This window comes from Anabrus simplex, chromosome 6 (genome assembly GCF_040414725.1).
Source record: "Anabrus simplex isolate iqAnaSimp1 chromosome 6, ASM4041472v1, whole genome shotgun sequence".
In the NCBI taxonomy this organism is placed as follows: domain Eukaryota; kingdom Metazoa; phylum Arthropoda; class Insecta; order Orthoptera; family Tettigoniidae; genus Anabrus; species Anabrus simplex.
In genome coordinates, this window is record NC_090270.1 from 299,649,481 (window position 1) to 299,673,734 (window position 24,254).

The window sequence follows — 24,254 nt, forward strand, 5'->3', positions numbered from 1 at the left end:
ATTTACTTATTTTATACTGTATTTGAACTCTTTGCATTATATGCTGTAGAAAGCTGCTATGAGATGTTGTGGGATCTACTGAATACCTACCTCATCACACTCCTGTAACAATATTGTCATTAATGCTTTCACGGCCCGTACTTAAAGACATGATACTCTATAGGCTTTTGGGCTTATGCCCTGTCAAGAAAATAAGGTGAAATTCTTAACGTTCCGCAGGGAACTGTGCCCTGCATCCTCAGAAGAAATCTCGACTGTCCGCAAGAAAGGCTTCTTAAACAATGACACTTTAAATTTGGAACGTTATAATAGAAATAGAAAATGGTACATTCAATCACCACCAGGTGGCCCCCAGGACATAGCAACACTAGCGTTCAAAGCGGAAGCTGGCCGAACCATCACAATCAGTCCAAGCGGTTCACATAATGTGTTTGCGTAACACATGACGTTGGCAGGTGTATGGCATAGATACAAGCCTGGAATGAAACATCTGGCGACGAGGAATGTACAAATTTGGAAAACACCGAGACGAAATAACAATAGTGAAGGGACCGGGAAGGGAACTACCTACGTAAATTCTTAATGGCTGGCAACCAGGTTTTACTAAATTGATAGCCGGTGTCCCTGTTGAAATTGTTAGGATTTCTACATATTTCCACAGTTTCCCGTATAATCCTGGACCTGTAGTGTCTAGTGTGGGTAAGAGCTCAAGCATCTTGGAACATGACATCATGACCCGACGATAGAGCCTGTCAGCATCGAGAAGGAATTGGGTGTTTCACACTGAACAATTTCTAAAATTTGGAAGAACAGAGAGAAAATATGATCTCATTCCAAAGAAAATTCTTTAAAAATCAAGTGGACCATGTTATCTGAGCACCGAGATAATCAATGGACCTAACTCGTCAGGCAAAAGCCAACAAAATTCCTCACAGTCCCACTCCACTAATACTGTCCTGTAAAATACAGAACTTATTTCAGTTACCGGTATGTTTTTTGAAGTTTTAACTCAATTCTGTTAATTGTAAGTGTACAGCCTAAAATTTACAGATGTGACCCTCTCTCTCTACAGTCATCGGCCGTGAGGCTCGTTGCAGCAGCTCTCCATTCTTCACATTTCTCTGCTTTCCTTTTCAGTTCGTACTAGCAGTCACATCTCATGTCATCTAATATTTGTGTCATATACTCTAATCTTGGTCGTCCTCTATAATTTTTTTCCCTCTATGGAACCCTGTATTATTTTCTTCAATAACACATTATGTCTATGTATATGGCCTATTAGATGATCCTGCCATCTTTTTATTTGTGTCATAAAACATCTTCTCAATCCTGCTCTTCTAAATACCTCTTCATTCATGACCATTTCTCTCCAGCTAATTTTCAGTAATCTCCTATAGCACCAAGCTTCAAACAGTTTCATCCTCACATTGAGATTTACAGTTTTTGCTGCAAACAGGTTCATCTTCTTAGCATTCTTAGCTTGAGCAATCTTACTCAATATCTCATGACCAACTGTTTCCATCACTCATGTTTTTACTTCCTAAGTATGTAAATTCAGACACCTCCCGCAATGTTTCGTTTCACAATGTTATCTCTCTATGTTTTATTTTTCATCTACTGCATAATGCCTTCTCCAGATCAACAGATGCTATAAACGTTGGTTTATACTTTTTATTTTGTTTTTCTATCACTTGCCTCAATGCTAATATTGCTTCATGTGTTCCCATTCCTTTTCTGGGCTGATGACCTTAGATGTTAGGCCCCTTTAAACAATAAGCAACAAGTATTCCTTTTCTAAAACCAAATTGATCTTCAGATAATTACAGATATAACATGTTTAGCAAAATATAAAAAATCAGCTTGTGCGGCTATCGCCTTTAACCACCATTGATTGGCAGTCTGTTCAGGGTTGTTATGACCGATTTTGGCTGTAGTTACTGAATATAGCATCTATTTATTTATTTATTCATTCTTTTAAATAAATTGTTGTTCTTTCAACAGGTGACTTGACAATAAGTGTTAATGTGCTGTACAACTATCTGGAAGCTAACCCAAAAGTGCCTTGGGAAGACTTGCGCTATCTGTTTGGTGAGATAATGTATGGGGGCCACATCACTGATGACTGGGACAGAAAACTGTGCATAGCCTACCTCGAGGAGCTCATGCAGCCAGCTCTGGTGAGTAGCAAATACCTTGTGATTAAATCCGTGATCATTGGTACAAATATCTCTCTTATAAACAGCTGTAGGGGAGGCACGCGCGTTGTTCTTGACCTTGCAAGGAGCACGCACATGTTCGACCTAGCATCAATAGCCAGTCTGAATCTCAGCTGTTAACATGGTGATACAGTTATCATTGCAACACCATATTTTTGTATGTAAAAGTTATTTTAAGTACGAATCGGCTGGACGGATACACGATGCATTTGTTCAACAATTTCTGGAGAAGTGCCACCTTCATGAACACAGATTCATGTAATTGTAAAGAAATTTGGAACTACTGGCTCAGTGTTCAATAAAAAACGTGCGCTCACGAACAGTTTTAACAGAGGAAAAACTAGATGACATTGGTGCGCGTCTTGAATGGTCATCGAGAAAATCACTCACAAAATTAGCACAAGTACGGATTTTGATTTCTTCTGCACACAGAGCTACAAAGTTGTTACACATCAAACCGTACAGGTTTACATGGGCCCATTGTTTAAAACCTGCTGATCCATCCACAAGGCCGGCCCCTTGGTGTAGCGGTAGCATGCCTGCCTCTTACCCGGACGCCCCGGGTTCGATTCCTGGCCAGGTCAGGGATTTTTACCTGGACCTGAGGGCTGGTTCGAGGTCCACTCAGCCTACGTAATTAGAATTGAGGAGCTATCTGACGGTGAGATGGCGGCCCCGGTCTAGAAAGCCAAGAATAACGGCCGAGAGGATTCGTTGTGCTGACCACACGACACCTCGTAATCTGCAGGCCTTCGGGCTGAGCAGCGGTCGCTTGTTAGGCCATGGCCCTTCAAGGGCTGTGGTGCCATGGGGTTTGGTTTGGGTTTGGTTTTTGGATCCATCCACAAGAGTGAGATATTGTGAGTGGTATCTTGCATCATTGAATGATCGTTTATTCGACCCACAGCTTGTGTTCTTTCCGGATGAGGCCTGGTTTCATCTTAAGGTCGTGTGAACAGTCATAACTCTAATCCTAATGGTGTTTATAAAGTCCCTCATTATGAAGGATGACACTTCCAGCATCTTTTATAAGGTAAGATTTCATATAAGATTGTATACACGCTCAAAGCAGGGCGGCCACACGTGATGTAAGTTGGGCTGAGGCAGCTGCTGTAGCGCAGAGTACAAAAACAGTGTGCTCAGTCTGGGTTTATAAGAGAGACTCTGTACACCAGGCAGAAATCAAAGGTTTGAATTTTGGTTCTTCAGACTGCTAAATGATATTGGATATCATACTTTCTCTATTCAGAAGAAAGATCAGAAGGGAGATTCAAACAGCTCAAATGAGGATTATCAGGAGCATGGTTGGGAAAACAAGGTGAGATAAGATCTAGAACAGGGATTTCCAACTTGTAAGTGTTCATGGGCCACATTGGAAACCTTATGCATGAATACAGGCTGCACTTTAATAATAGGCCAATTTTTGTAAAACTCTGCAAATAGAGCAGTATGAAATAATATGCATACTTCAATTGAAACAAAGGTTTAATTATTTTGATTGCTTAAAACACTATTTTACAATTGCATAACAGAGTGAAATTAAAAATAATTACTAATATACCCAGAACAATTGAATTTCGAAGAAGAGCACTCAACAATGGCAGTTTATTTGAATTAATATTTGACAAATGGCAACAATGGAAAAAAATACCTAAAATTAAACTGAAAATTAAAAATATAGTTAAAACAAAACTTCAAAAAGGAGAATTTAGTGGGATGCAAAGTACTCCCCTGAAAATTATAATGGTTAAAACCAAGCACTGACATCTGTGAGGAGTCACTTTCCCTAAAATCTTGGGCTTAAATAGAAAAATCAAGCAAATATTCTCTATTTAGTTCAAGTAAGTACTTAAAAATAGGAAATAGTAGTAAAGAATGAATTAGTTCTCACTCCGGTTTGTATTGGGTATGAAAATGAATTAAAAATTGATGAACCATGAAATATTTTTTGTAGATTTTCTTTATATTATAAAAGGCTTTCTGGGACTACAAAATATGACCTTACAAGCCACCAATTGGAAACCACTTATCTAGAACATAGAGGCCTATATTGTCAAGGTACATAATAGAATATCTCAGAGACTTGAATGCTAGGAGGATATAAGACAAATGGAAGTGGGACGGAATCCTCTAATAAATGTATAACTTACATCTGAAAGACAAAAGAGTATGAAGAAAACCCTGACCAAGGTCCAGTGACAGTGACACAGCCAAAACTAGAAAGATGTCAAGGAAGAGGAGAAATATAAAGGCCACATTTGGTGGAAGCTGCCTTTGCTGGTATGACATATTGTTATAGGGCACTCTGTCTTTTTGTATGGACTTGAATAAATTTGGTACTTTCATTGACCAGTCTTAATCTCATCCTTGGCTTTGGTGGTGGTGGTGGTGATGGTGGTGGTGGTGATTATTGTTTTAAGAGGAAGTACAACTAGGCAACCATCCTCTATATAACACTAATCAGAGAGAAAAAAAGGAAGGGACCGACCCTTCGAAAAATGAAGATATCGGCCAAAGGAAGACAAGGGCCACGAAGGGCGTGAAAATGAAATACTCCCTAGCCCTTGCAAACCTAATAGCGTCAGGGTCAGAAAAGAACAAGAGTTGACCAAGGGAGGTCGGATAGGATATATGAAGGTGAGGAGCCTGGCACTAGTAAGTGGAAGCAATGCCAGGACTCAGCTAAGGGTCCCCTGGTTGCCAATCCACGCTCCAAAGTTCAGAGCCCCTGGGACCCCTTTTAGTCGTCTTTTACAACAGGCAGGTGATACCGTGGGTGTTATTCTACTCCCCCACCCACAGGGGGCCTTGGCTTTGGAAATATGAAAATGACCAAGGTATGAACAATGCTAGTAATGCCATTCCTTATGAAGCTAGTCCCTGTTATGAATGGTGTGAAAGTATTGCTTATAGGGTCGGTTGGTGCATGCATTTCAGTGGGCTTGGCAGACTGGTATGCCGGCCCCGCAATGTAGGAGTAACTTACCTGCCTCTTACCCAGTGGCCTCAGGTTTGATTTCCAGCCAGGTTGAGGATTTTTACGTGGATCTGAGGGCTGGTTCGAGATCTACTCAGCTTATGTGATTACAGTTGAGGAGCCATCTGATAGTGAGATGGCTGCCCCGCTTTAGAAAGCCAAGAATAACAGCTGAGATGATTCATTGTGCTGACCAAATGACTCCTCATAATCTGCTGGCCTTCTGGTTGAGCAGCGGTCGCTTGGTAGGCCATGGTCCTTCGGGGCTGTTGCACCATGGGATTTGGTTTGGTTTTGTTTTGGCAGACTGGTATGTAATAACAAGTTCTAGCAACTGGAAAATACTACCTTGCTGATATCCATAGTATGCCTCTTCAGTGATACCTAAGCCATCTATGATAGCCAATGGTGGAGCTGTTGGGAATCCAACAGCCTTTTGGCTGAGAACCCAACATACATACCTTGTGGAAGGTCCTTATTGTCTAGTCCATTGAATAGATGAAATGATATGTGGATAGATCAAGCATTTTCTTTTCGCACATGCATCTGGAACTGAAAACTAGAGAAGTTCCGAGCTCAATATAAAATGTTCTTTGTGTGAAATAGCAGCACTACTGCGAGAGTCAATCAGTTTGTCAAGCAGGCTGTAAGAAGTAGGAGTGGAGTATCTCATGGTGTATTAATCATTAGCCGACCCCGTGGTGTAGGGGTAGCATGCCTGCCTCTTACCCGGAGGCCCCGGGTTTGATTCCTGGCTAGGTCAGGGATTTTTACCTGGACCTGAGGGCTGGTTCGAGGTCCACTCAGCCTACGTGATTAGAATTGAGGAGCTATCTGACGGTGAGATAGCGGCCCCGGTCTCGAAAACCAAGAATAACGTCCGAGAGGATTCGTCATGCTGACCACATGACACCTCGCAATCTGTAGGCCTTCAGGCTGAGCAGCGGTCACTTGGTAGGCCAAGGCCCTTCAAGGGCTTTAGTGCCATGGGGGAAGGGGGGTATTAATCATTAAGTGTGTTTGCCAGTAGCGATACCACTGGAAGTTATCCTGTGATGAGCACAATGCAGTACCAACGTACTAGGGGAGAATTACATCTCCATTTGCTACTGTATATATGTCCTCCTGGGCTAGCATGACCAGCGTGCTAGCTAGCCGGTGTCTTGGGAAGGTGTGGTATCCAACTGATGAGCCCATGCCGACTGGGGTAAAAACTGGTAGTTTTTGACGATTTTATTTTCTGAATTTTATTTAATGGCCACCTTGGTGAGAAGCCAGCAATGAGATCACACATTTATCGTACTCATTGTTTTAATTAAGTGGAAGGTCTTCCTTCAAGTGGACTTTCCAAGCATCTTTGCTGCTCTCCAAGACCAATCCAAATTGTCAATATTAATATTTATTCAACTGATTTTTCTCTGTACCTGTGAGCTTTCAATCAAGGTAGATTTATGGCTTTTTCCACAAAGACCATGCCCTGTCAGTATCAGATTTTCAGTTGTTTGAGAAGCCCTTCAAAATAACACTGACAGCACCTTCAGCAATTGAAAACACTGTTGCCTAAGGAGTGTCAGCGATTTTATGATGATCTGCCTTTCATGAAGTAATTTGATGTGATGAAAGAAACATCAATTTTAATAAAATGTGTATGTGCATTATTTGTTTTCTTGAGATGGAAATATTGCATTCCATTTTGTTCTCGCAGTATACATATGTGTTCAGTGATAAGATAAAATAATTTTTTGAAGTTTACATTTTAATCAGTACTGCATAACCACAATCAAGACACCTTTTAATCAAAGGCATTACCATGTATATGCTCTAACACTCAAAGTATCTTCATTAAAGTTATTTGCGCTAGCACACAACATTCAGAAGACAAACATGAATGAAGTTTTGACCCTTTATTTATTTTATTTTTTTTTAAGCAGAGAAAAGTTGTTTACTGTTGCTGCTATTAAATGTGGGAAAGGTCACAAGTGTAGTATTGCTGTCACATCAACGATATATTGGTGTTGGAGTTGTACTTTATACTAACCCTCACATATTTTATTAACAGGTTGATGGTGAACTGTTTCTGGCCCCAGGATTTCCAGCACCCACCAGTACGGACTATGCTGGTTTTCACACCTATATTGGTGAGTGCCATATTATACAGCACATTCCTCGACAAGAGTTAAAGGTGGTGATGGTAATAATTAGAAATAGATTCTCAGCTGATTTGGTCATGTCAAGTAGTGACTTATAGTATGATAAGCTGGAAATCTATTTCAAGTGGAATGCAATCATGAAAGCTAAATGTTCAATAATAATAATAATAATAATAATAATAATAATAATAATAATAATAATAATAATAATAATAATAATAATAATAATAATAATAATAATAATAATAAATTTATTCAATTAGTTTTTAAGTCCATGTTACATCCAATGATTCTACGCATTTGTATACACACTTCTTGCACACCATTTACGGTACCAGGACCGCCTCCATCTGGTCCATCATTGTTTGCAAGTCCTCCGTCCACAACTCGTTATCCAAGCTGCCTCGTCTGAAATCGATTAGCACACTCTCGCATGTTCTTTTTAGTACAATGGTCTGTAGGTAGGCCTGTAGCTGTTTGCTCACTTCCAATTTGTCCATGTGCTTCTTGAACAAGTTGGTAACTAGCCCGTCCCATGTTATTACCACAGGGACCATCGTCACCTTGGCCCCATTGTACATAAGTGAGAGTTCGTTGGCTAGCATCTCGTACTTTCTTCCTTTAGTGGTTTCAGTCTGTTTTAGGATATTTTTGTTTGTGATTCCAACTTCAATTAATAGGATTTCATTCTTTACAAGGTCATGTATCATCAGATCCGGTTTATTGTGTTCAATGCGAAGCTCAGTCTGTATGATGACGTCTGACTTTATTCTAATTCGCTGATTGGATATGACATTTTCAACTTTATAGTTCTTTATTTTCTTAGAATTATTCACCCCATACTTTTTGGTGAACATGAAATGCAAGCATCTGACAACATCATTGTGGCGTTTCTTGTAGTCCAAATTAAGCATTCGTCCACATTGTGTTGCCAGGTGATCTAGTGTCTTATTGCCCTGGTTGCAGTGTGGGCACCTCTGGAATATACTCCCATGACTAAAGAAGATGTTTCTGTCTTGTATCTTACAGAACATTCCTTCTTCCTGTGGAGATATATTCCCCCTCATTAGCCATAACGATGACTGTTTTACGTCAACAAATTTCTCCTGTTGTTCACGGAACAATGTGGAATGCATTGACTTAGCCATGATTCGATCCATTCGCATCTGTTTTTGTTTCTGCTTAACTACTTTTACCGTGACATCGTTTCCTTCCTCAATTAGGTACTTCCGTTTCAAATGTTCTTCAATCAGTCCAAGATGGGTTGCATTTCTTCTTTCACTTTCTGCGATAAACTTCGTTCTTGTGTTTGTTGCCAAATATTTACATAGTTCTAGTAAAATCAATTCGGCCTTCTCAGAAATATTTTGTAGTCCTCTTCCTAACTCATGTCTTTTCAGGTACAGTCGTTCCATATTACCTGCTGTTCTGACGATATTATGCTCTCTCAAGATTCCTCTCACCTTCAGATCAATGTTGTTAAATTCTTCGTGCTCGTACGGGATCAGGCCAATATAATAGTTAATAGTTGATAACGCATACTCATTTATTGCTGCAAACAGGTTTCTCGCGTTCAACTTTGTTTGGCATACATTTGTTACCCGTGATTCGATCTTGTTGGCTATGATAACTTTATTCTCGGGTTTAATTACATTTCTCGAGTCTTCTAATATTCCTAGGTATTTGTATCCTTCCACGTCATTTACCTTCTCTCCAAAGATATGGTTCGAATTGATATTGTTCGCTGACTTTTGCTGATTGATTGTAAAACCCATGTTGTTGAGACATTGATTCGTCCACTGGCTCAGCTCGTTCAATGTCTGCACATCTTTGGCGAACAATTTAATGTCATCGATGAAAATGAGGTGGTTGCACTCAATTCTTCCATGTTCATCTGCTTGGATCTTCTCGCAGTTCTTATTTAAAATTCTGCTTAACGATTCCATAGCAATTACGAACAACTTGGGTGATAGAGCATCTCCTTGTAATATTCTTCTATTTATTTTCACGTCACCGACCACTTTATTTCCACATATTAATGTTATTCTCTGTTTGTCAAGTGTTCAATAATAATAATAATAATAATAGTCATAATAATAATAATCATCATCATCACCACCACCACCATTGTGCCTGTCAGCCCCTTCCAAGTCGCATCACCCACGGTCAAGCTTAGGTGCATAGCAGTGAAATTAAAACAAGACCCACGAGGAAGGGCCTTCCTTGTCTGGAGGTTTCTACGGGGTTCAAGTGACCAACATATCTCAAAGGGCCGCCCAGGTGTATATAAGTCAAGCATGACCTGCAAGGTTGGTTCAGTTCATGTTGCGAGTTCATTGTGAGCTAGTGGAGCAGAGACGGTGCGAAGAGGCAGTCAGTCTGAGTGTGAGTTACAGTCTGAGCTGAGTGTACTAGTCTGTTAGAGTGTCCGCCTGTAAAGCTGAAGATTTGTTCTGTTGCCTGTTATCATGGGTCGTATCTCTTGGACCAGCTGCTGTGAGAGGACAGAGTGGCCCTGTCACTGCTATGCACCAGTTATCGGCATGGGGCTGTGAACAGAGTTCTACCGGAGTGTGTGGACAACGAATACCATCCTGAGCTGTGAGACTGACATGTGCAGGCTGTGAACTGTGAATTGTGACAAAGGCAATGAAGTAACTGAGTGAGACTAATGCTAGTGACAAAAGTCTGAGTGAATTAGTGTGAATGAACAGTAAGAATAAGAGAGAGAGCATGAACCGTGTAATTGTATGTCCTGTATTATGAACGTAAGTTGTGATCTCGGCATGACTGTGTGTGTTAAACTGTAGACTAAGTAATTAGCTAATAAGCTTGGAAGTTAAGTGCTACCATTTTCTGTATTTATTTAGTACCTTGCCAACAGGTTACAATAATATATATTAACTAGCAAAACCCGACAGACGTTGTTCTGCATGTGTACATTTATATATGACACTAATGTTGGTCGTTTTTGGTTACTTTTACATTTCATCCTCTCCCCTTGGACTGGAAGGGGTGTCCTGCCCCCACACTATTTGATAAAAGCAGAAATAAGTTTTAAGGAACACATCATAATCTTCACATACTGTTGGGTAGGCAATCCGCTGATCGGACTTGTCTTGCGGTTTGCTTATCTTCCCCTATTTTATTTTTCACCCCTTAGTGCCGAACTACCAATCAGATTTCTTTCAAACCACTTCATAATCCCTCTCAGATGTAATAAGAACAGACTGTGAAAATTTCAGCAAAATCGGTCCAGTAGTTTTTGAGTCCATTAGCTTCAAACATACCAACATCCAATTATATATATATAGATATACAATGCACATATATCTGTCATGCATCCTTAACATGCTATTCTACAGCAGTGAGGCCTGGATAACATTTGCCAAGCATGAAAAGCTGCTAAACCGTTTTCATCTTTGTTATCTCGGGAGGATCAAATAGCTGGCTCATGCCAGAAGAATGGATAGCAGTCAGATCCCCCAGGGTGTTGTACAGGGAACTAACCGAAGGCTCAAGACTGTTAGGTAAACCTAAAGAGCATTTCAAGGATGTCTGTGAAAATGATAGAGGCAAGCTTCAGTTGATATCAATGAATGGCAATGCACTGCAAATGACAGTTATGCCTGGAAGATAGCAGTTTGGTGTCCAGACATCAAAGAAGATCCAAAATAATGCATTTTTTGCAAAAGGAACTAAGTGGAAGCTTAGAGCAGCTTCTGGTTGGCTCCCTCCTCCTTCACTGTCACTCCAGAATAGAACTTTTCAGTCATTCCTAATATTGTAAATGAAGCAGGGTACACCACCGTTGTACTTAGAGGTCATATGGCTGCCTACCATTCATGTGTAATATCCCTACATTATTTAATATGGACCTGGTGAGTTGGCTGTGCGGTTAGGAGTGCGCAGCTGCGAGCTTGCATCCAGGAGATAGTGGGTTCGAACCCCACTGTCGGCAGCCCTGAAGATGGTTTAGCATGGTTTCCCATTTTCACACCAGGGAAGTGCTGGGGCTGTACCTTAATTAAGGCCACAGCCGCTTCCTTCCCATTCCTGGGCCTTTCCTATCCCATCATCGCCATAAGACCTATCTTTGTCGGTGCGACGTAAAACAAATAGCATTTAATATGGAAAAGCATGCTTTCATGTACCAGAAAATCTACTATAATGAATCCTCATATTTAACCTGTTCCTCTATGATGTGAGCTTCAACTGTTATTAATGATGCATTATTTCTCGCATAGTGACGGATTCACGCATTCTTGTGTATTGAAATTGGGAGTGTATTTTTGCAACAACTCATTTCAGTTATGATTTTTTAGCAAATTACATTTTCAGGTAACATTAGTGTATCTAGAGTCCATGCCATTTATCTGTAGGCCATTTCTCCTTTCTATTATGTTGCATCTAAGTCATGTTGTTCATAGAGGAAATGCTAGTAACCAAAATGTCATACCATTATGAGGAAGAATAAAGATTTTAGTATTATCTTCTTGATGATGAACATGGTAAAGGATGAGAAATATGTGCTAACATACTGAGCAACCATAACAGTTCTAATGATATTCAAGTCAACATTTGAAATATCAGATATCTCCATGATCTTGAAGAAAGTTTCTCCTTTCTTCTGATCATCTATGTACAGAAGTCTTATCATTATATTAAAGGGGGAATGTGAGATACCTCCCAGTAGGGTGTACTTGCATGTGATATTGTTATACATCCGGGTGTCTCCTGGGCAACGGACTAGGACTCTTCCTAGATGGCTGATTCTCTTATACCAGAAGCAGAACTAATCAATCTTAAAATGTATTTTAAGAAACAGCTCTTTTCAGAGCCATCCATGACAATAATATCCATAGATATTGAAGGCTTGACAGCTGCCAAAGAGGAACTCTTGCAAAAACTATGCCAAGATCAGAAATGTGACGTCTCGTGCATTCAAGAAACGCATGGGGATGAACATCAGAAATGTCCAAAGATTTCAGGAATGATTTTAGTTGCAGAAAGGCCACATGCGAAATATGGCATTGCTGTATTTGTAAAGCCAGACCTCCAGATCAGCAGTACACATCATACTGAAGATAATGACATAGAAATAATCACCGTGGTGCTAAGCAACATGACCATTACATCTGTGTACAAGCCGCCAAATGAAAAGTTCTCTTTCTCACCACCTGCAAATTTTGGTAATCAAACAAAGTCAATAGTAATCAGTGACTTTAACAGCCGTAGTCACGTCTGGGGATATGCTCAAGAAGATGAGAATGGAGAGATCGTCATTTCATGGGCTGAAGCTCAGGAGCTTTCCTTTATTCACGACAGTAAGCTTCCCTCATCCTTCAACAGTGGAAGATGGCACTGAGGGTATAACCCAGATCTTCTCTTTGTAAGCAACTGCTTTGTGCAGCAATGTTCTAAAGAAATGGGTTCACCAATCCCAAGAACACAACACCGGCCACTAATATGTCACCTCTCTTCATCCATAAGACCAGTCCGACTCGTTGGCTGAATGGTCAGCATACCTGCCTTCGGTTCAGAGGGTCCCGGGTTCGATTCCCGGCCGGGTCGGGGATTTTAACCTTAATTGGTTAATTCCAACGGCACGGGGGCTGGGTGTATGTGTATGTGTTGTCTTCATCATCATTTCATCCTCATCACGACGCGCAGGTCGCCTACGGGAGTCAAATAGAAAGACCTGCACCTGGCGAGCCAAACCCGTCCTGGGATATCCCGGCACTAACAAAGCCATACGACATTTCATCCATACGACCACACGAAGTTCGGTTCAGATGGAGATATAACTTTCGGAAGGGTGACTGGAAAAGGTTTTCCAGTATGTTGGATGAGAGGTTAAAAACTGTCTCTCCTATACCCCAAGATTATGACAAATTCATTGATATCGTGAAATTCTGTTCACGGGCATCAATTCCCAGAGGCTGTAGGACACGTTACCTTCAAGGTATAACTCATGAAACAACTGCTCTGCTGCACGATTACTACAGGCTTCACGAAGAAGACCCATTTAGTGAGCAAACGATTTAAGCAGCACAAAGTGTTCTTTCCTCTATCTCCCAGGCAAAGAAAGAGACATGGATGAAGTTGAAGTCTGAATGTACAATATAACTATTTATAATAGTTTATTTAAATCCGCCTTGATCAATACACTCATTAAATGAAAGAAACATTATTTATTAAACCATACATGTTTCGGGAAATCTCAACCATTCCCTAAGTGTTCTTTCCTCTATCTCCCAGGCAAAGAAAGAGACATGGATGAAGTTGAAGTCTGAATGTACAATATAACTATTTATAATAGTTTATTTAAATCCGCCTTGATCAATACACTCATTAAATGAAAGAAACATTATTTATTAAACCATACATGTTTCGGGAAATCTCAACCATTCCCTTCATCAGTGGTTAGGGAATGGTTGAGATTTCCCGAAACATGTATGGTTTAATAAATAATGTTTCTTTCATTTAATGAGTGTATTGATCAAGGCGGATTTAAATAAACTATTATAAATAGTTATATTGTACATTCAGACCAGTCAATACGGACCAAACACAATATTAACCTATCATGGTTAAGTTTATTAACAATTGAAGTCTGAAGTCGATATGGGTAGGAGCAGTCAAGAAGCTTGGAGACTTTTAAAATGCTTGAGCAATGATCCTACGCAAGCTAACACACATGCCAATGTGAGTGCAGATCAAATAGCACACCAACTTTTGCTTAATGGAAAACCAAAACATTCCATGAAAGTAGGGAAGATTCCTATAGTCAGACAACCAGACGAGAGCAATGAGTTATCTAAGCATTTCACACTAACTGAACTGGAATTAGCTCTCAGTAAGTATAAGATTGGGAAGTCAGCAGGACTCGATGACCTTCGAATGGAACAAAATAAGAACTTTGGTCCTACTGCGAAGTGCTGGTTGGTAGAACTCATGAATAACTGCGTTCAGTCTTCCATGATACCTAAAATATGGAGGAAGGCTAGGGTCATAGCCATTCTAAAACCAGGCAAAGATAAAAATGACCCTAGGAGCTACAGACCAATCTCATTATGCCATCTTTTTAAGATTCTGGAGAGACTAATCCTCAATAGGTTGACTGATGCAATCGAGCCACTTCTGATTCCACAGCAAGCTGGTTTCTTCTTCTTCTTAAGCCGTCGTCTCCAAACGGAGGTAGACGATCCACACGGCCAGCTCCAATCTTGACGTTGCAGCCATGCCATGTGGATTTATTGGAATATCTCTCAGGATCTTTAATGCAGTGGTTTCCCGTTGCCTTCTGCATCCTAATGCCGTTGACCAAACTGGTTCCTCTGCCTTTGGGAACAATTTCTTGTCCCCAGGACAATAGAGTGCCCTTACCCATACCCGCTCATCCACTCTCAAAGAGACTGTTGGCACTTGGTATAGGGGATCTCCTTATACCGGGAGATAATCAGTCCGTTCATTCGTTAGCCGCCTGCATATAAAATATTATTTTTAATGCAGTCGTTGCCCCCTCTCTACCGTGGGGAGGTGAATGTCAGGATTTCACCGTCATTGAAACGGACCAAATGGCATTTCCTTGTTTCTCTGGTTCTTTAGAGAGGAAGCTGGTTTCAGGAGAGGGAAAGCTGCACATCGCAGGTGTTGAAATTAAGTCAACACATAGAAGATGGTTTTGAAAGCCGGAAAATCACAGGAGCTGCATTTATAGATCTCTCAGCAGCATATGATACTGTTAATCACCGAATTCTCCTAGGAAAGGTATATAGCATGACAAAGGACTTCCATCTGACTTGTGCCATTAGAAACCTACTTCAAAATCAAAGTTTCTTCATTGAGTTCCAGGGAAAAAGAAGCAGGTGGAGGATACAGAAGAACGGACTACCTTAGAGAAGCGTGTTGGCACCAATGCTTTTCAATATTTACACAAATGATCAGCCTCTTCCTGCTGGGACGAATAGTTTCATCTATGCTGATGATTGTGTCATCACTTCTCAGGGGGATAACTTTGAGGCGATAGAACAAACATTGTCCAAAGCTCTAGACACTCTTGCTGGCTATTACAAGAAGAATCAACTAACACCAAACCCAACTAAGATGCAAACCTGTGTTTTCCATCTAAACAACAGAGAAACTTCCCGAACTCTGAAGGTCAATTGGCAAGGCATAGCATTACAACACAATCTTACCCCGAAGTACCTCGGAGTCACTCTGGATCGTGCCTTAACCTACAGAAAACATTGTTTGAACATCAAGCAGAAAGTGGCTGCTAGAAACAATATTGTGCGGAAGCTAACTGGAACATCTTGGGGAGTACAACCAGACACAGTGAGGACATCTGCCCTTTCGCTCTGCTATTCCACAGCTGAATACGCATGCCCGGTGTGGTACAAATCTTGCCGTGCCAAAGCAGTTGATATAGCACTCAACGAAACCTGCCTCATTATTACTGGATGTTTGAGACCTACACCTTTGGAAAAAGTGTATTGCCTTGCAGGGATAGCAACTCCCGATATCCGCCGTGAAGTGGCAGCCAGGAAAGAAAAGAGAAAGGTGTTCACATCAGAAGCCCATCCTTTGTTTGGATATGAGCCACCACGCCAGCGGCTTAAGTCTAGGAAAAGCTTCTTGAGAGTAACTGAAACACTTGCAGAAACAGCGCAGCAAGGAAGAATTCGAGAATGGCGCGTCAGGAGTCAAGATACGAGGATCAGTCAATGGATGACCCCAAAAGAGGAACTTCCTCCTGGCCACGTCACAGATTGGATGAATTGGAAAGCACTGAATAGACTGCGCTCTGGTGTTACGCGGTGCAGGGCAAACCAGAAGAAATGGGGTTTCGAAGTGGACAGTACCTTGTGTGTATGTGGAGAAGAGCAGACCACTGCCCATTTGTTGCAATGTAGTTCATGTCCATTCAGCTGCACAACAGAAGACCTGGTTAAAGCGAAGCCAAATGCACTTGATGTTGCAAGGTTTTGGGCTCACATAGTTTAATGAGGCTCTTCGCCATTGAAGTATTTATATTATGTTTTATGTTTTTCATTATCTTTAATTTTAAACTTATGTATGCTTCTGACACGATATAAATAAAATAAAAATTATATTAAAACAACTTCAGTTAAAGGTAGGAATGTAAGATGTAAGATTATTTGCTGCAAACTACCATTTAGACATTTCTAACATTCATAACTTATAAACTGTAAAACACAATTCATTTCCAGGTGGTTTTTCAAGCAAAATAATAGTATGTCAAAGGGTGAAACACACTTAAATTCCATGTCAGGATTTCATTCCACATCTGAAGTGTGTCAACCAACACTGTATATGAAACAACTGGTTATAAGGGAGAACTATCACTAGCATGGATATTTGAGATACTCTTTCAGCTTACGATTAGGTCATGTTTTGAGTATATAGCACATGCCAAAGAGATATTAACCCACGAGGATTGGCATATGGGGTATTTGACCCGAGTCATTAAAATAACTTCCTACCTCCTATATGTACAAGTCTTCTCTCTTATAGCTTTCAGTACTTTCCTTATTGACCTTGAACTACACACTGCACTTGTTGGCAGATCAATTCTGCTTCCTGAGATGAAGTTATTTTGTTCTATTTCCTCCTGAGTCAAAAGTACGCACGGTGGCAGTGCTTGCATAACTTCTTCTTGGTGACAGGCGTTCTTATCTCCAGACTCTGTCGCAGGTGTTGCTTCAAGTGGTAATGAAGTTGAATTTGGAAGAGAGACAAGCACATATTAAAAGTATAATTGATCAAAGAGCAATCGGAAGAAGATATTGGCAATGTTGTTGGATGCATGAGCAGACATTGGTTGCTTACAGAATTTTATGCCATGCTAAATGTAACTGATATAAACTCCCTCATTGTCTATCAATTGAAAATCCCTCAGAAAGTAGACGAGCATTTCTGAAACAGTTGCCTGAGGAAATGATTCTCAATCCTATGAAACACTGAGCAGTTATGAACAGCCTTCCTCGTTCAGTTGAAAAAGACATTTCCTTGCCTGGACCTCCACGCAAAAAATTCTGAACAAGATGTGCAGACAGGAAAGTAAGAACTGAGTGTCACACATGTAAACTATGATCTGCAAATAATACAAGACTCCAATGTGTTCAACATGCTATTATAAATGACGAGTGACATAGTGAACTTCCTTTCTTGATCACTACTGTGAGTTTTAAATTACTGAGGTGTTTCTTCTGTTCTTATTCTTTATAAATATAGTGATGTTACCATGAAATATTGTCAACAAACTCTTAATTTTTTAGTTAAAACTTGTAGGTCTGTTTTTAGCCAAAAAGTTTTGATTACCTTTTTTTAGTGCTTGAAGGAGTTAACCCATGAGTGGTTGCTATAGATTTTCTCTCACATTATTTTTTATTGTAATATTACTTCACAGTGATGAAAGGGAGGTGACTTTTCCCTCTTCTAGCTGAGTTTATAACTGTCGTGAGTAGAGCGATTCACATTTGAAGGGTAAGCAATCCTTCCCCTAGTCAGAACAAAGGTTCCTATTTGTCCGTGCGTGCTGTGTGAGAGTTTTTCTCATCGCGCGACTAACGACATTGGTGTTATGTTAAAGTGGAGCGGGAAACTTACTCCTGTTGTACGCGTTAGTATTTGTATTATGAGCACTTCTTGTTTTTGAAAATGTTAGTGTGTTCAGAAACCTTGCTTTGTACGTAAATATTACTAGATATAATGCACGTGTGAGATTTTCTTTTTTACGTCAGGACGGAAGTTATTTTTATGTACATTGCATATGTTATTTTAAGTAGTAATCTGCGTCTTTAATAAACAGCTAATCTTTTCATTTTTATCTAAAATACATAAGGTAGAACTTGCGTTTTATTTCAGTAGTAAATTTCAGCCTTACGCCCCTCAAAACTGTGTCATATTTATTTTAATGTGAGAGAAAGTCTCACGCGCGCCTCTCACATTACGTTTCAGCTAGCGACCCCTCGCAGGTTAACAAATCATCAAAAACAATGTATTCTGACTGCAGATAGATTACTGAATAAAATGCAACCTTGATTCTTCAAATAAAAGTGTTCAAAATTTAGGAAAAGACAAAATTAAAAAATGGGTATCACATTATTCAGTTTTGCGCCAGCCTTCACGGGTTAAGTGCAGAACAAAAGTGCAACCAGATATCAGTAGAATATAAACCTGTACACTTCCAGTTTTGTGTCAGATGCTCTACAGTTGAGCTCTGGTGTCCTAGATTATATTTGTTATGTTGGAATAAAGCTGAGCTCAATGTCTGGAATAAGCGCGTACTTTAGTTGTACTGACAGTATTGCCAGTCCTGTTGCTCAGATCCTTTCCAACAGAACAATTATGATGCAGGCCACCATGACTCAACAGGTTGAGTATTCAAAGCAAAATCAGAAGGTTGTGGGGTCGGATTCCATCGATGTCCAGCTGGCCATTTTGGTCTGTACTTAACATCTCTTAGGAATGTCCTTTGTGTACAAAAAGTTATCCAGTAAGTTGAGGTGGTCATGAAAATGAAATATTCACCTGAAGTATGGATATTTTATTATACAACACCCCATAATAAAAGCTACCAGGTCACCTCATAACTGTTAACTGATATCAGATAACAAATACTGTAACATGTGATTTACCCTCTCCTGGGACTTAAGAGCATCTCATGGACCTTGCTTTTGTGCCACCTAGTGTAGCTCACTTGAACGAACAGCCAAGATAAATTTATGTCCTGGATTGGCAACTCTCCAGAAAAGTTAGCACTTTCAACACTACCATATTTTAACACGGGCCCTGGCAGAGAACTGGGTTCATTTTCCTGAATTTTAACACATTATTATGCAACAACTGAACATGGAGGGTCACCAACCTCGAGGGCGACCTCAAACACGCTGGCTGGTTAAGGTGAGAGATGACATGCGGCTCACCATACTTGGCCCTTAGGATGATATTGAAGTGGAGAAAACATTGCAAGAAGGCAGACCCCACATAAATGGGAAAACGGAAAGATGATGATGATTATGCAACAGCAAAACATATTACATAAGTAATTTTTGTATCATATGACTGTGTCAGCCATCCAGAATGGAGATATTAATCAGCAGATGCATATCTATATAATTTAATTCTACTAGTCTTATGAAGAACATAAAAACAATGGATGGAAAAAACTTTTACATTCAATATAAACATGCTCAAACAATAAAAGTGATTCATTTAATGTGTTTACTTAAGTCTAAAACGGTCTAACACCGAGGTTAGCCGGTTCGAGTCCCGTTGGTCGAAAAAATTTTCACCATCAGAATGTTGGCCGGCAGGGTAGGGGAGGTGGTGGTATACAATTTCTAATCACTAGATTGCGTGCCAAAAGCCTGGATTAAATTCCAAACCTCTCCGCAGTGCTCATATGGAGTGAGGGCATATGACGCTGTTGATGGTGATTCGTCCGTCGGATGGGGACGTTAAGCCTTGAGCAGACCCCTTGGTGCTATTCGACAGGAGTAGGCTATGTGCCGGCACCGGGTTTCACCCTCTCCCTACTATCATATATCACGTCATTCATTTCATCTCTCATTAACTCCTCTGATGAGGTTGACGTCAGGAAGGGCATCCGGTCATAAAAAACCGCCACGACAAATTCATCTCACCTCATACCCGACCCCGTAGGGAAACGGGACAAGGGCTGGACAAACAAACAATTGAAATAAAATACTACTTATTTAGAAATAGTCTGTTTTGGTATGGTATTCCTGAAAACATTCAGCTATACACAGTCCAACCTTGCACTCCTGGCACCACCGGGTGAGTTGGCCATGCGGTTAGAAACACGCGGCTGTGAGCTTGCATCCGGGAGATAGTGTGTTCGAATCCCACTGTCGGCAGCCCTGAAGATGGTTTTCTGTGGTTTGCAATTTTCACACCAGGCAAATGCTGGGGCTGTACTGGTACTTTAATTAAGGCCATGGCCGCTTCCTTCCGACTCCTAGGCCTTTCTTATCCCATCATCGCCATAAAACCTGTCTGTGACCTAGCAAAAGAAAAAAAAGAAAAAGGCACTCCTTTAACTACCATCTACTCTCTTTTCTGATGCTCATACCTCTTTCCTTCTTAGCTATTCCTGAACAAACCTTGCAATAATGCAAAACAGTAGCTTTTTTGAATGTTGGAGGAACCTATTCTGGAAAATGGTAAGCAAAAGTCCTGTCAACACTTAGAGAGGGAGTAGGTTTCAGCATTGAGATGTCTCCTTCTTTAGCTGATAACCTCAAACTGATCACTCTCATATAATCCACAAAGGACATCTTTGATCTTGATATATCTTTATACAGAATGAAGCCATTCTCTATCACTATCATTGAGCCAGCATGAAGACATGTTTTTACAGTAACACCACTAACACATCAGATTTGACATGCACAGCACACGGCACATAGAATGCTTCAGTAGAGGTCATGGTAAGGAGAAACTACCCTTTCAAACAATTCAGTTTGAACTTCCCGACAACTGCTGCATTCTAGTGGACACTAGGTAAACTACTGCCTTGAAGCAAGGGATGGGAAGCATATGGGATACATGCAGCTGCATGTAAACACAAAGGAAAATCATGCCCGTATCATACATGGGCACCGTCCACAATAACGAAAGATGGTGGTGTTGATTATTGTTTTAAGAGGAAGTACAACTAGGCAACCATCCTCTGTATAACACTAATCAGAGAGAAAAAATGGAAGGGGTCCGACACTTTATAAATGAAGGTATCGGCCAAAGAAAGACCAGGGCCATGAAGGGTGTGAAAATGAAAGACTCCTTAGCCCTCGGAAACCTAATAGCGTTGGAGTTGGAAAAGAACAAGAGTTGACCAAGGGAAAATGAGATGAAAGAGAGGAGCCTGGCACTCAGCTGAGGGCCCCGTGATCGCCCCAAGTTGAGAGCCTCTGGGGCCCCTTTTAGTCACCTCTTTTGATAGGCAGGGGATACCGTGGGTATTGTTCTACCTCCCCCACCTGCAGGGGGAACCAGGATAGCACATACCAGGCATAGTGTTGAAAGTGTTAGGGTGGTATTTATTGTGTCAGATCATAAGAACTTGCCAGTCAGCTATTCAGTACAGTGCTGTATGTCCTTCAGTATGTGGGAGCCTTCTTGCGGATTTTTTCTTGTGTGCATTGAGTGAGAAAAGGTTGCCAAGAATGGCTGGTGGGTGAAGAAGGCATTCCACTTCCTAATCCCTTACAACTGTCAGTAAAATTCATAGATACTCTTGAAAATGTGTACATCCTCATGCGCACGACACTCTTTGCCGTAGTAATCTGAACATGAATAATATTTGGCTTTTATTATCAGGTGTTTCCTTTTGTTGGTTGCTCTAATTCCTTACAGTATTTCTGTCATCTTGTGCAATGATACCCTCAAGCCCCAAATGTAGAAATCCAATTGGGATAGATCAGATGACTGAGGAGGTCAAGTTACTGGTAAGTGATCCTATTCATCGGTTGGAAAGCATCACATTCAGCAGATCAGTTACATGTTCTGCCATCCACCTCGATAGCATAACAGTTCGCACTATTAGTTGCCCTCAGGGGCCCGGGTTTGATTCCCAGTACTGCCAGAAATTTAAGAATGGCAAGTATATGGTTAAAATGGTGTGCAACTCACCTCCATTGAGGGTGAGCATGAAATGAGATGCACCACCTCAGGATGAGGACACGAGTTTACATTTTCATGTTCTGCTGTAAGTGGTGGAACTCTGTTGAGCTGCAATCTCTAGCTGCTGTTTGAGGACAGATGTATGAAGCCACATGTGCTTTCAGTCCACAAAGGGCTTGTCAGGATCAGATCTTCAGTATTTATATTTATTATCATCATTCCTAATGCAGTCAAGTTAGAGGAAATATGATTCCCTTATGCTGTTTTTAACCAGTTATTAGGCTTGATTTTCAGTCTCTAACAGGGGGTCTTTATCATCATATCCGTGATCTTGCTAATAGGAAACACCCAAAGAAATAAACTGATTATGACTATAGCTTTTTTTTTCATTTATTTCAGTTGCTTCATAATAATAATTATTATTACACATTGTACCACTGGAAGATCATGTTTGGATGATAAAATATAAATTTGTTTGCTTGTAAATAAAATTTGGTTAACATTTTTACAGTGGAAGTTGACTTACATATCTCTATCCTAGAAATGAAAGCTGTAGAATCTATAACCAAAGATTCAGATTCCTTGTGATGAATGTTTAGGATTGCAAGATGGTTTCAGCTTGTATAAGCTGGTGACATTAGGTAGGTTTTCAGTTTTCTCAGATTTGAAAATAACCTTTCTGCTGTGAAAGTTGATATAAGGATCATTTGTATGAGTCGAATGAACTTCAACAATTCAGGATGCATGGTCTTCAATTTACTTAATTGCCCAGTTTTGACGGGGACCTGGTCCTTCCCAAATATTTTGGTCCAGTGAGGGGGAGGGTCAGATTGACTTCAACCCCATAGACCCTGAAGTAGATCAGTTTCAGGTTAGTGTCAGTAGTCTACCTGTACAGTATACAAAAAGTATGTGTGACTCATTATTTTATTATTATTAACAACTTTATTGGCCATATTGGACCACTTGAGTCTTCCATGTATACTTTTTCTTTGCAGGTCGTACTGTTTGATTCTTATCTGCCCAGTACTTCTTCATTCATTCTGATTGCAGTATTCTTAATTTGTCTGAAATCTCACAGGCCTTCTGTGCATCATTTCAGTTGAAAATTTGTGATTTTTAAGAAGGGTGGTAATTTTATTTATGTATATGTACATCTGCAAAATAACGAGAAAATGTCCATATTGCAACCAGACATTCTTTGTCCAGAAGCAAGCCACTTCTAAGGCGTTCTTACTGAAAAGCATTAAATCCTGCTCAGAATGCTAAAATGGGCAAAGAAGGCATTGGCACTCATTGTTGGCTGTCTTCTCTTCACCGTAGTCATGCCTGCTATTCTTAATGAAACCCCATAGCTCAAGTGATGACTTAGACCTACCAACTCCAGTTCGTAGGCAGATGAGTGATCTCCACACATCCCAGTCCTCATTATGGCCAGCTGGAAGTTCTCTGATTGGCTCAATCCTTAGATTTCCACAAGGAAAGCTTATAGCTATATCTGGAGATTTTTCCAAGGACTGTAATGTCTGGAAGAAATTCTTCCTAGATATTTTACCCTGGACTGAGGCAAATGATAGACGTATAGAGGATGAGCTTGGATGTTCTCAGACTCAAGTCGTTCATGGTCATCTTCAACTTCACGACAAACTCTTACAGGTGCAATTCCATGAAGATAGTAAATCTTATCCACAGGAGTTTGTTTTAGGCATGGCATGTCAGTGTTCTCCCCAGAAATTTTCGTCAGCCTGGTGTCAGGAATGAGTAGCCGGCCGGAAAATAGGGTGTGAAAAATGGATATGATAAAGTTTCACTTTTTTCCCCTCAGGTAAACATTAACTGCAAAACTGAACTATTTTAGTGTTATCACAAACAAGACATAATGGAGTATTTTGAACTTCTAGTGTTCTACTGTTAATTCATAATTATGTAACAGGGGAGGACTTACCATTTCGTTGCTGTGGAGTGCCGTACGGGTTTGTGACGCTAATCCAGGCACCGCTCACGCATGACACTGTGTAGTAGTCAAGCTAAACACTTAAACTCTGATATAATTGATGCAATTATTCTGACGATAATGGAGATTTGTCATTAAATAAACAGTTTTATGGCATTTAAATTTAAACTTGGAACACCCAACAACTCATATATATATTAATGTTATGGAACTAGCACATATCTAGGTCATGCTAGCTGAGCGGTCTGTAAAAATGGCAGGGTGGTGTACCCATGAAAAAGGTT

At 40.4% G+C, this 24,254-nt stretch overlaps 1 protein-coding gene across 1 annotated transcript in view; it reads left to right on the forward strand.

Annotated features, from left to right (window-relative positions):
* Positions 1-24,254, forward strand: part of Dhc93AB (Dynein heavy chain at 93AB) — a 780,004-nt gene that overhangs the window by 726,630 nt on the left and 29,120 nt on the right. The window contains exons 75-76 of the mRNA XM_068228295.1: positions 2,002-2,177; positions 7,253-7,331. Of these exons, the coding sequence (XP_068084396.1) occupies positions 2,002-2,177; positions 7,253-7,331 (255 nt within the window). The remainder of the gene's footprint in view (positions 1-2,001; positions 2,178-7,252; positions 7,332-24,254) is intronic.